The sequence below is a fragment of the Phyllostomus discolor genome, chromosome 2 (assembly GCF_004126475.2).
Source record: "Phyllostomus discolor isolate MPI-MPIP mPhyDis1 chromosome 2, mPhyDis1.pri.v3, whole genome shotgun sequence".
Classification (NCBI taxonomy): Eukaryota; Metazoa; Chordata; class Mammalia; order Chiroptera; family Phyllostomidae; genus Phyllostomus; species Phyllostomus discolor.
The window spans coordinates 78879863-78893827 of NC_040904.2; the positions used below are offsets into that span (position 1 = coordinate 78879863).

General features: G+C 36.3%; 1 protein-coding gene across 4 annotated transcripts in view; it reads left to right on the plus strand.

Annotated features, from left to right (window-relative positions):
• EPHA6 (EPH receptor A6) overlaps positions 1-13965 on the plus strand; it is a 920707-nt gene that overhangs the window by 657214 nt on the left and 249528 nt on the right. For all 4 annotated transcript variants that reach the window (XM_036017966.1, XM_028504400.2, XM_028504401.2 and 1 more), the window contains one exon: positions 13001-13186. In XM_036017966.1, the coding sequence (XP_035873859.1) occupies positions 13001-13186 (186 nt within the window). The remainder of the gene's footprint in view (positions 1-13000; positions 13187-13965) is intronic.

Below are 13965 nucleotides of genomic sequence, written 5' to 3' on the forward strand. Positions count from 1 at the left end.
CCTGATCAGGGCAACCAATCTATGTTTCTCTCTCTCTCTCCCCACCTGCTTCCTCTCTCTCTAAAATCAATAAAAACATATCCTCTGGTGAGGATTAAAAATAATAATAATAATAATTTGTGTTTTATGTAATAGTATGGAAACTGCATAAACCATAATAGTAACTGAATATAAAAGGATATTAAATATATACAGAAAAGTATTATATAGAATGATTATACCTTTATGAATAAAAAATACAAACTTAATGCTTAGGAAATAGATTAGAATGATATACACCAAATGAGATTGCATTCTACTGATTCAGTATATGTATGATTTCTTTTCTTTCAAGTTTTGGTCTAGTAAATTTTATCATTTTAATATCACTGCATTTAGGTTACTTTTTATAACTGATAGCATTCCCAGTGTAACTGGCAGCAGTATTTTCTTCCTAGGAGTATGAACAATAATTGTTTATATTACAATCTATAATTCAGGGAAAAACAATATTTTTGAATAAGTACAATAATAAACCATAAAATTTTTAAAAGATAAAAATATGATGTCTTTTGAAAGACAAAACTGAATAAAATTTTACTTAAAATAATGTTTACATTAGTGAAAATAGCATTTTAACATGAAAGCAAATTTTTAATGTTTATTATTAGAACTTCTGCCTTTTACTATCCCTTGAGAATATACAAAATCAAATTAAAATGTCTACAATCCTGAATTATGGTTTAATTTAAAGAGGTGTTAGAGATTTTACATGCAGATTTTCTTTAAGATAAAATAATCTAATATTATAGTTTTATTTATAAACCTTTAGTATATTACAGTTATGCAAAGTCTTTATTGCTATTAAAGACTTGCCTAATATCATTTTCAATAGTGGTTCAGGGCACTCATTTGTTTTTTTCATCAAAATAATTACCTACGTATTTTTGGAAAGATGTTTTTTCTCTCACTTTTGGAACCATTGTGACCACTGCAGCCAACAGTCCACTGAGCTTCCCTTAGTCCTGCTTGTCCAAGCACATGCCCTCCACTTTGAGCCCTGGCCAGTCCATTGCCTGACCGGAGTCTGAAATGTTTTATTTGTGCTACTGCAGAGTTCACATATACTGAGTGAGTGATATTCTCCCATGGTTGCTCTCTCAAACAACAGTTTGAAAATAATAACTAGATATCTTCACACAGAGAGTTAAATACTGATGAAAGCTGTCTAAGGTGAGGAATTCTGTCCGGTCATGCATTCAGTACGCATTACCCATGGGTTCACTATGATAGACAGTGGGGATTAACACTAAAATGAAATCCCTGTGCTCAAATTTTCACAACATAGTGGGAGAGATACATGAACAGAAACTCAACAAATAAGAGAAGTGCTGACACTAGAACAATGGAAAAGGGGGCATATTGGAGAGTAATAGGAAATTGTGCTTCAAAGGAGAATATCACCCAGCCTAAAGTGGAAACTACTATTTGAGAACTCACTCTGTCCCAAGCCCTGTGTTCAGAGCCACTGTGTGCTAGCACAAATTAGTGGCTTACAAACACACATACAACAAATAAATTCTTTTACAGTTCTGGAAATCAGAAGTCCAAAAATCGGTCGTCTCAGTGGGATAAAGTCAGGGTGCTGGCAGTGCTGATTCAATCTGGGCCCTTCAGAGAAGATGCTGTTTCCTCGAATTTTTGAGCTTTTAAATGCTGCCTGAGTTCCTTGGTGCCTGTTCCTGTCTCCATAGTCACAGCCAGCAGTGTGGCATCTTCGAATCTCCCTCTCTCCTACCTCTGTTTCCATCATCCCATTGCATTTTCTGACTGTCCCTCCTGCCTCCCTCTTACAAGAACCCTTGCGATTACATTGGACCCACCTGGATCATCTGGGGCACTCACATGTGAAGATCATTAACTCAATGTATCTGTAAAGTCCCTTTGCTATACAGGCACACCTCATTTTATTGTGCTTCACATTATTGCACTTCACAGGTGTGTTTTTTTCAAACTGAAGGCAAGACCCTCCACTTGCAAAAAGATTACAACTTGCTTTATTGTGATACTTGCGTTATTATAGTAGTTTGGAACTGAACCTGCAATATCTCCAAGATACGCTTGTGTGAGGTAACATATTCACAGATTCTGTACATTAGAATGTGGACACATTTAGAGAGCCAGTATTCAACCAACCAAAGCTACTACCATATTTTTGGGCTATAAGATGCACTCCCCCCACCCAACAATTTGGGAGGAGTATTGGTTGTTAATGCTGCTGTTCAGTTCTGTTTACATTTACATTGGTGAAATATTATGTTATTTATGTTATTAAATATTTTACCACATTTTTTGCTTCAAATTTTTTTCCTATTTTCTTCCTCTAAAACCTAGGTGTGTCTTATGGTCCATAAAATACGGTGAATGAATTAAGGTGTGGAGAAGGGAAAGTGGGTCGTAAGAGATGCAATGGACTGAATTGTGCCCCCCACCACCAAATTCACATGCTAAAGCCATAACCCCAATGTGACTGTATTTGGGAAGAGTGACTCCAGGTTTTAATTACAGTAACATGAAGTCGTAAGGGTGAGTCCTAACCTGATAGGATGGGTGGCTTTATATGAAGAGGAAGAGAGACCTCTCTCTTTCTCTCTCTCCCTCCATGGCCTCACCAGAGAAAGGCTATGTGAGCACAGTGAGAAGGTGGCTGGCTGGCTGCAAGTCAGGAAGAGGGCTCTCATCCAGAAATGAATCAGCTAACACCTTGATCTTGGACTTCCCAGTCTATAGAACTGTGAGAAATTAAATTTTTGTTGTTTAAGCCACCCAGTTGATATTTTTTTCACAGCAGCCCCAGCCAATTAGTACAGAAGCTGATAAGTCTGAAGTTCAAGAGAGAAGTTTGAAATGTAACTGGAGATTTGGAACTTAGACTAAAGACAGTTAAGTAGTTGGTGGCAGTGAAACACGTTTCCCCTAGATATTATGTATACTGAAAAGGGGTATAGCTGAGAAAAGAACCATACATTTCTAGCAACACTACTGTCCAGCATAGAATGCTCAAGAGCCTGATTGTGGGGGGAGAGGAGAGACTGGCAGACTATTGAACTGGTCCTAAGATTAGTTTGTGTGGGGAGGCGGCACGGTGGGGCGGAGGTCAGGGGAAGGTTTGGCCAAATAGCAAGTGGAATTTCATGGTAACAATAATAGAAGCTGCCAGGAAGGGCTGGGTACTTTTCTTTCTTAACTCTGCAAAACAGACAATTATGTTTTATAGGCAAGGAAACTGAGATGCAAAGACATTGAGTAAGTTTGTCTGGGTCTGAGAGACTTTTTAATTATATTTTGTTTCTAATGTGATTCTTCTGATGGCAGAGAAGAGAATCAATTTTGACAGAACATCAAGCAGTGTTTTGAAATGCAAATATTTTTTTTATCTAAAGAGAAGCCCTTTCAATATACCTTAAGGCAAGAAACAGGTGGTATGAGGAGCCATCTGGTAGAGCTGATACACTGAATTTAAAGTGTTCTAGAGATAGAAGTGTCAGTGAGTTTGAAAAATCAAAATAGTACAAATAAGAGTATTCAATCAGTAAATAACATACTGGACCTTATGATATAAGATGCAGGGAAAGTTTTAACATCCTTGTGGAGAGTGTTGTATTTGGGAACTCATTTAAAGAATAAAAACTTGCCTAAAAAGGAAAAAAAAGATTTAATGTTTAGAATGTGGTATGGGGAAAAATGAATATGTCCCTTACTTATTGAAGAAATACTTACCCATCTTTTTTGTAACAATGTTAAAAAAAACTCATTCTCATATCTTAAAGAAATCCTGTTCCCTAGCATAGATTTTAAAGAAGCTAGATGTCTCTTCAGGTCCTTTACCCATTTTTTTTAATTGGATTGTCTGTCTCTGGTGTTGAGTTGTATAAGTTCTTTATATACTTTGGAAATTAAGCCCTTACCAGATGTGTCATTGGCAAACATGTTTTCCATACAGTGGGTTCCCTTTCCATTTTGTTGATGGTTTCTATTGCTCTGCAGAAGCTTTTTAGTTTGATATAGCCCCATTTGTTTATTTTCCTGTTTGATTCCCTTGCCCCAGGAGACATATCACCAAAAATATTGCTATAGAGATGTCTGAGATTTTATTGCCTATGCTTTCTTCTAGGACTTATGGTTTTATGACTTACATTTAAGTCTTATCCATTTTGAGTTTATTCTTGTGTGTGGTGTAAGTTGGTGGTCTGGTTTCATTTTCTTACTTGGGGCCATGGACACACAAGGCAGTGTGCAGATGGTGTGTTATTGAGTTGTACACTTGAAACCTATATGGTTTTGCTAACCAGTGTCACCCCAATAAATTCAATTATAAAAATAACCTAGATATGAAGAATAAATTATATATTTAGCACATCTTTTGTGGTATCAGTATTTTTTTAAAGATTTTATTTATTTATTTTTAGAGAGGGAAGGGAGAGAGAAAGAGAGAGAGAAACATTAATGTGTGGTTGCTGTGGGTCATGGCCTGCAACCCAGGCATGTACCCTGACTGGGAATCGAACCTGCGACACTTTGGTTCGCAGCTCACGCTCAATCCACTGAGCTACGCCAGCCAGGGCTGGTATCAGTATTTTTTAAAATGACTCAGTGGTTACATGAAACTTTCCTAAGGCTCAAAAAGCTTTGCAAATATATTTATACATTAATCTTTAGCTCTTAAGAAATAGATGGGTAGTAGGTATTTAACCTACCTACAGTGATCCTAAAGAAGGAAAAAGTAATGTGACTTTCTCTAATGCTACAAAACAAAATACATAGCAGTGAGCTAGAAACAGAAGCCCTAACCTCTAAGAACCTGTCCTCTTTCATGTCATCATTTAATCCTTCTGCTAACAAGCCTTGTTAAACATGAGAGATCTTGCATCGTGTTGATCTTTTCTGTGAAGTTGAATCAGAAGCATTCAAATATCATTCCAAAAGATGTGAGATTGTAAGTTCTCTAAAAAATGTTCTCTTTCATTTGTAGACAGGATGCTATGTATTGGGAAGAAATCAGAAAGAATTAGTCATAAGGATTCTGATATTTCATCCTTGAGTTACAGACAGTGAAAGTGATTGGCATGGGTGACCCTCCCAATAGCATTAATAACAAAGGAAATTACCTGAAGACCTCAAGAGACAAATATAACCCTCTACAACTGAATTAAAAATCTGATACCCGTTTTTTCCTCTGTCTCTTGTTTATTAATTCTCTCTTTACATGATATCATATTAAAGTATACAAATATTAAAGAATTGTTCTTCTGTATTAGGCACTGTGGATACAACAGAAAATAGATATAGTCAAGGCCCACGCATTCGTGACTTAAATCAGTGATTTTCAATGTTTTTCATCTCACATCACATGTAAACTAACTAATTAAAATTCTGCAGAACACCAAAAAATATATTGTATTTTGCCTACCTGACCAAAAAAAATAGGTATAATTTTTATTCGTTCACACTGAATGGCTACTGTGTTGGCTGTTGTCATGTTTTTATTTGACACTCTAAGGGACAAGAGGTCAATGCCCCTGACTAAATAGTCATGTGTTGCATGTTTTAAAACTTCTTGTGGCACAGTTGTGTGCCATGGCACGCAAGTTGAAAATCACTTAGATGATAGTTGACAGGGTCAGAGGAAGTGTTGAAATTGAGCAATAATTAATAAGTGAGTAAATTAATGTAAAATGAATTTCAAAGATAATGTGAAATAGCCTAGTGTTATAAAGTAAATACAGGGTGGGGAAAAAGTAGGTTTACAGTTGTATCCACTTTCAAATACAATAATGAATAAATAATAATACAACTGTATTACAGTTGTATAGTAGTACAACTGCAGTGAGTACATGTAACAGTTTAATCTGTATTATTTATTTATTCATTATTGTATTTAAAGATGGATACAATTGTAAATGTACTTTTGCCCCATCCTATATATTATACTAATATTATCAAGCCAAAGATCCCTGGAACGCACTATAGTTTGAAAAAGTTGGGGTCAGCAAGAAAATCATACAGAATGGGTAATGGTAGTGTGTGTCCATAACAAGGTGTGGGATGCATCCTATTACAGGATTTGGGCTTTGGTTGGGTGGTTTAGGAGATGGTCTAAAGAAGTAGGGGTCTGCTCCAGATTAAATGCCATTAGGAGGCAGATGCAACTCTGTGCATCTGTGACTGTGTATCTGTTTCTGTTGCCTCTTATTCACCCTATTGGTGAGGGAGGGTTCCCACTGTAGGGTTATGGGAGGGTGAATGCACAGCTCACTACAGTAGGCAGGTGAGATTGACAGGTATATCCTAATTACATATATTCACAGCCCAGGAGGATGAGAACGCCAGACTCCACACAGAGCCACCCAGGGTTGCACTTGGGAACCCAGTGAACAACCAGGTGAACAACCAGGAGCTTAGGAAGGCAACTTTATGGTATCAAGAGGGTAAAGTACCCTTTGTACCCATAAGAGGATGTGATTGGCTTGTTTGACTCTTTCCACAGACTGGCAAGAAAGTGAAACCTACTACTCATGGAAAAGGGGGAACTGTTATCTGATCCCTTTGATAAGGAGGGTTGTTTAGCTAAAGGATCTTATCTGTGAGGGCAGAGTGGGGAAGAGAAGCTGCAACACCATTAGAGACCCTCCCAGTTTCCCCCAGATATCAAGGCCACACTTAATACTGGGTCCTAACATTAGGACTTTAACCACAGTGTTTTTTTTTTAAGGTTCCTTTTCTACCTTTTTTATAATTGTATTTTTTTTTCATTGCCTGCCTTCCCGCCCCACCCCCACAATCACCACACTGTGGTCCATGAGAGGGAAGCAGCAAGTGTGAAGAAAGGAAATACCTCATTATACCTGGGAGGCATGTCCCTCACTGCCTCCACCATCCTACCCCCCACTTTTTGTTCAATTCTATAGGCTTATGTAATTGATAAATTTGATACTAAATTCAATACTAATTGATATTTTAATATGACTCTTAATATTATACCATAAAATTGCTTGTCCAGAAAGGTTTTACCACCACCCAGGGAGATAGATAGATCTGTTAGCCATCTATCAGTGGCAGAAGATTAATCACCCTAGATAAAATTTTCTTTGCTTGCTTGAAACTAGATTGACTATAGTGGTTTTTTTTCCAGACCATCTAATACACAACATGTTTGAGCTAGGTCAGCATTTTCATTTTATAGTGAAAGATTCCTAATACGTAATTTTACCATTCCATCCACCTGTGCATATTCAGTTGATGTGTTTGAACACTAAGCAATAGTTGATGTAAAGACACCATTGTTACCAACTGGAAATTTAGCATACAAAAACCTAGAAACATTAACAATGATAAACCTCTCAGACAGCAGAGAATATTGATTATAAGCAAGAACTCTGGAGCCAAGCTGCCTGGATCCCAATTACAGTTCTAACACTTTCTAGTTATGCCACTGTGGACCAGTTACTTAGCTGGTGTGCCTCAGTTTTCTCATCAGTAAAATGGGGATAATATTGGTACCCACCTCAAAGGTTTGTTGTTGAGATTAAAATATATATTTAGTTTTTAGACATCACTCATGATCAACACTATAAACGTGGTTTACTTATGTTAATAATGATGACGAGGCATTGGAAAACAAAAAAAGTAGTTAATACCATATTCCTATAGTCAGTGAATTAATAATGAACTAACCAGTATATATAAACATTAGCAGATCTTACTGAGGAGTTATTTATTTTATGATAATATAGAGGGCATCCTCTCTTGCTACAAGGGCAGTCATATGATAGATCAGTTTTTGGCACCATCTGAAAGTATACACTTAATCTAAAATATTTTTTTCCTCTCTGCCTGGTATATCTGATACTTCTAGGCCTACCATAGATTGGGTTTTTTATACTTTCTGTGACTGAATTTTTCAGATTTTGCCTTAATAATGCACTATGGGTATCTGATCTTTAAGTGTGTCAGCCAGATTTAGTGTCACTAAAATAAGTGTAGAAGGAACTCAAAACATTAATTCGAAAGAACATAAGCACCCCTATGTTCATTGCAGCATTATTTACAACCACCAAGAAATGGTAGCAGCCTAAGGATCCATCAAAGACTACTTGGCCATAAAAAAGAAGAAAATTTAACCCTTTGCAACAGTATGGATGGACCTAAAGAACATCATACTAAGTGAAATAAGCTAGTCTGAGAAAGACAAATGCCATATGATTTCACTCATAAGTAGAATCTAATGAGCAAACTGAACTAACAAGGAAAATGGGGACAGACTTGTAGATGGAGAGCTCAATGACAGCTAGTGCAGGGGAGAGGTGAGGGAGTGGAGGGACTGAGCAAAAAGGAAAAAAGACTAATGGATATAGACAACTGTGTTGTGATTTCTGGGAGGAAAGGGATATAAGTGTTCTAAAAGGTAATAGAAAAGTACAATAAAGATTAAATAAAATAAAGTAATTAAAAATAACTAAATAATTAAAATAAAATGTGTAACAACTTTTTAAAAATATATTTTATTAACTACGCTATTATGGTTATCTCATTATTCTCCCTTTATTCCCCTCTTCCCTGCATTCCCCCACCCTCATTGCCCCCTCCTTAGTTCATGTCCATGGGTCATACATATAAGTTCGTTGGCTTCTCCACTTCCTATACTGTTCTTAGCCTCCCCCTGTCTATTTTGTACCTACCATTTATGCTTCCTATTCCCTGTAAATTTTCCCCCATTCTTCTTCCTCCCTCTCCCCACTGATAACCCTGCATATAGTCTCCACTTCTGTGATTCTGTTCCTGTTCTAGTTGTTCACTTAGTTAGTTTTTGTTTTAGGTTCCATTGTTGATAGTTGGTTAGTTGTCATTTTACTATTCATGGTTTTAATTATCTTCTTTTCCTTAGTTAAGTTCCTTTAACATTTCATATAATAATGGCTTCATGATGATGAACTCCTTTAACTTGACCTTATCTGGGCAGCACTTTTTCTGCCTTTCCATTTTAAATGATACCTTTTCTGGATAGAGTGATCTTGGATGTAGATTCTTGCCTTTCATGACTTCAAATACTTCTTTCCATCCCCTTCTTGCCTGCAAGGTTTCTTTTGAGAAATCAGCTGATAGTCTTCTGATAACTCCTTTGTAGGTAAATCTCTCCTTTTATCTTGCTGCTTTTAAGATTCTCTCCTTATCTTTAATCATAAGTAACTTAATTATGATGTGACTTTGTGTGTGTTTCCTTGGATCCAACTTCTTTGGGACTCTCTGAGCTTCCTGAACTTCCTGGAAGTCCATTTCCTTTCCCAGATTGGAGGAGTTCTCCTTCATTATGTTTTCAAATAAGTTTTCAATTTCTTCCTCTTCTTCTTGCACCACTATGATTCAGATGTTGTAACATTTAAAGTTGTCCCAGAGGTTCCTAAGCCTTTCCTCATATTTCTAAATTCTTGTTTCTTCCTCCTGTTCTGGTTGAATGTTTATTTCTTCCTTCTGGTCCAAATTGTTGATTTGATTCTCAGTTTCCTTCCTGTCACTGTTGGTTCCCTGTGCATTTTCTTTTAATACACTTTTCATAGCCTTCACTCTTTCCTCTATTTTGCAACCATACTCAACTATTGCTGTGAACATCCTGATTACCACTGTTTTGAACTCTGCATCTGACATGAGTTCTCTTCATCGCTTAGTTGTATTTTTTCTGGAGCTTTGATCCGTTCCTCCATTTGGACCATTATTTTTGTTTCATTATGCCTGTTACATAGTAAGAAGTGGAACCTTAGGTATTTGCCAGGGCCGGGCCGCCCAGGTTGCTGCTTTGTGGAGCTGTCTGTGGGGTAGGGGTCTGAAAGGGAACAAGGCTGCTTGCTCAGCTCTTGGTTGGCTTTCAGTCACTTCCCCCACTACCCACAAGCAAATTGGGCTCTTCTGGTGCTGATTCCTGGGTGGGCGGGCTTTTGTATGTTCTAGGACCCTGTGGGTCTCTCCAATGACTTCTCTGAGTCTAGGAGTTTCTCCCACTCCCACTGCCTCAACTCCCACAGGTATTTTCAGTCAGAGGTTTTGAGGCTTTATTTCCCCACACTAGAACCCAGGGATGCTCACCTGTCTCACTCCCCAGCTGTTACTCCTGGTTTATCTGCACACAAATGAGGGACTGCCTGGTCTACCCGCTGCCACCTCTCCTGGTCTGAAAGTTGCTGCCTTGTTGCAAGTCCCCTCTGCCTGGCTGTGAATCTCTGTCCTTCCTACTAAGTCTGGATGAATGTTTCTTCTTTAACTCCTTGGTTGTCCAACTTCCAAACAGTTGGATTTTTTGTCAGTTCTGGTTGATTTTTGTTTTTAAATTTGTTGTTGTTCTTTTGGTCGTGCAAGAAGGCACAGTGTGTCTACCTATGCCTCCATCTTGGCCAGAAAATGTGTGATAACAACTTGATCATGAAAAGCTTGACGTGAAGAAAACACCTACCAGTGTTAATAAGATACATGAATTTCAGGCAAAAGAAAATTACCTCTATGCCTGTCTTGATAAAATACTAACAGAGTTCTCTATTTATTTCATTATACTTAAAAGTTTATTTGAATTACTATGAAATGTTAACAGAAAATCATTTGGATTATGGGGTCTTGGCAGGTGAAGACTTTTAAAATACTGCTGAATCCTTACATATAGTAATAGATTTATTAAGGCAATATAAAAATAGAATAAAAACATTTCTTTTGTTGTATATATTTATTACAACAAGCCAGAGTGATCTGAGAAGGAATTCAGGGGTCTTAGTAGGCATGGATGTTTTGGGCATTAACTTCAACATATGCACATTCCTTTTCTCTCAAGGTTCAGAGCCTTAATAGAAAATTGTTGAAAATTTTATCAGTTGACATTTTTTATGTCCAAGACAAAGTCCATATGCATTGAACTTAGGGACCACATTCTAGTCAATGTTTTTTGTTTGCTCATTTGTTTGTTTACTATATACAGAATAAACTTCCTTACTACACTGCTTTCTATTTCTAATGGATGTGTTTACACATAATTTAGGAAACAAAATTTTGGCCTCTTTCTTCCTAGTTATTTTCCACTTAAAAAAATAATATCTACACCAAAAAGTAGTTAATTTCCATGTGTAGTCAACATTTTAAAAAATATTTTATTTATTTATTTTTAGAGAGAGAAGAAGGAAAGGAGAAAGAGCAGTGGAGAGAGATCAATGTGTGAAAGAAACATCAGTTGTCTCTCACACACCCCCACTGGAGACCCTCCTGCAACCCAGGCTTGTGCCCTGACTAGGAATCAAACCAGGGACCTTTTAGATTGCAGGCTGGCACTCCATCCACTGAGCCACACCAGCCAGGGTGATAGTCTGCATTTAGTTGACTGCAATAAAATGGTGCAAAGAAAATGTGTGTAGTTGAAATCTATTGTACTGCAAAAATTTAATTTGATCCTCTACGCTTCAACTTGCGTTGAATCAAACTATTGGCCAGACCTGTTAATAAACCAACTGAAGATATTTTAATATTCATTCCTTTCGCTCTTCCAGGATTTGTATAACTTAAAGCACATGAATAGCACTTTATGTTTTATAAGCACTTTCACATATATTTTTACTTTTTATCTTTCAAATATCCTTATAAAGCCCTGAATGGTGTGGCTCATTGGATTGAGCACCAGCCTGCAAACAAAATGGTGGCCAGTTCAACTCCCAGTCAGGCACATGCACATTGACATTTCTCTCCCTCTCTTTCTCCCTCCCTTCCCCTCTGTTTAAAAATAAATAAATAAAATCTTTTAAAAATAAATCCTTATAGGGAAGGGGTATTATAGAATTATGGAAGGTTTTATTTTCTCCACTGTATATATGAATAAATTGGGGGTCAAGCATCATATCTCAGTAAATGTAAGTAATTGGCCCTAAATAAAGTCTTGAATTTAAGCTATATTGAATTCAGTGTGTTTTACTGAGAAAGCCTCTGACCTTTGCCATGATAACCCCCTTGTCAGCTTTGTATCCTTACTGCCTTATGTCCAGGTCATTCTTTTTACTGTGTTTGCAATATTTGAATCTTTGTCTTCACTTCCCTCATTCACTTCATAAATGCCTTTCCACAATGTTTCTGCTTTTCTTGAATATGCAAATTATACCCATCATTCAAGGTCCAGCAAAGCTTACATATCCTCCAGGAAGTCTTCCAGCTCTCACCATTCTTACTTAACATGGCATTTGCAAAGATTGATTCTTACATTCTTAAGTTGTTTCATTTATGTTTATCAAATTCTCCTACTAAACTGTGAACCCCCAAGAACAGAGACCAAGTCTTATACTTCTTTGAAATTCACAGTGCTCTACCACTGGATATATATGTAGTGAATTCACAATAAGTATTTGGCAATTACTTAATCTGTCCAATGGAGCCATTGCTGAACTTACCGTATTTGTATTCCAAACATGTGACTTATAATTTACCCTGTGTAATTACTTATTATAATTGAGTATAGTGTGGTCTTTTCAATATGGTCATATACAAATTTTCCCTAACATTGATTTCTAATGGCAGTGAAGACCAGGCATATGGCCTACAGGATCAATTCAACTACATAGGCCTGATGATTTCCCAGAATAGAGCAGACATTGACCCATATATTGGTACTGAGAATGGAACAGGAAACATTATGCAGTGATTGCTTTTCCACAGAATTACATTAACATTACCCATTTGGCTATTCATAATTTCTCAGCAGATCAGGAATATCTATTGAAGTTAGCTCTGTAGCACAACATATGAAAGTGCATTCTGCTATTTATTATAAGTGATGCTGATCAAAAATGTTGTCATTACAAATTTAATTTTAAGAAGGAAATCTCCATGTGAAAATGACACACTTGAGAGTTATTACATTAAAAACAAAAAGTAGGCACTGTATGACAACTCAGTTCTTCTGGAATAAAAGTACTCTCTTTAAACTAATAACTACTTTTGTTTTAAGGAGAATTTGGAGAAGTCTGCAGTGGGCGTTTGAAGACACCAGGGAAAAGGGAGATCCCAGTTGCCATCAAAACTTTGAAAGGTGGCCACATGGATCGGCAAAGAAGAGATTTTCTAAGAGAAGCGAGTATCATGGGTCAGTTTGACCACCCAAATATTATTCGACTAGAAGGTGTTGTCACAAAAAGTAAGTACTGATTTCTTTAATTACTTATTTTGTATATTTATCTCAGTTCCTTTTATTTTGGAAAAAAGAAGCCTAATAGTAATATTATAGCCATTAAGGAGATAATTTAATTCAGATATTATCTTCTGGTATCACCCCTCAGAGTGATGCCATATTAGACTATGACATTATCAGAGTTTGCAATGGTCACCACACAGCTTTGAAAAGGTATTTACTACCTACAAATCATTTGTTAATTTAATTTGAAGTAATGGATCAAGGCTAAAGAGCTATTTATATTTTTTCTCATTTGTATAAACTATTCCCTTTTTCTAAAGCTGCCTAACTTTCAGTATTAGTAGAAGAAACAGTTTAAGTATTTTGGGTCATTAAAGTAAAACACCTCTGTTTGGAAATAAATTGCATAAGCAAATATAGAGTGCTTTATCTGAAGTAAACTTTTAAACAAAAGGTTCTGTGTGGAACCTATCTACATAAATGCCATTAGAACTAAATTATTTTAATTGATATAAAATAAAAATAGAACTACAACTTCTGAAATAAAAAAGTCTGTTTTTAATAGAAATAGTGGGATGAATGCCACTTCTTTGAAAAGAAGGTCTTTTAAATCCACAATTAATCATATTTCTAAGAAATATATTGCCATATATTTACTTTTATTTGAATAATCATAGGGCATAAAACCTAAGTATATTTCTCCTTATTTTAGTCACTAATGAATATAATATATAAAACCTAATATAGAATGACATTTTAAAAAACACAAGAAACAATTTAAA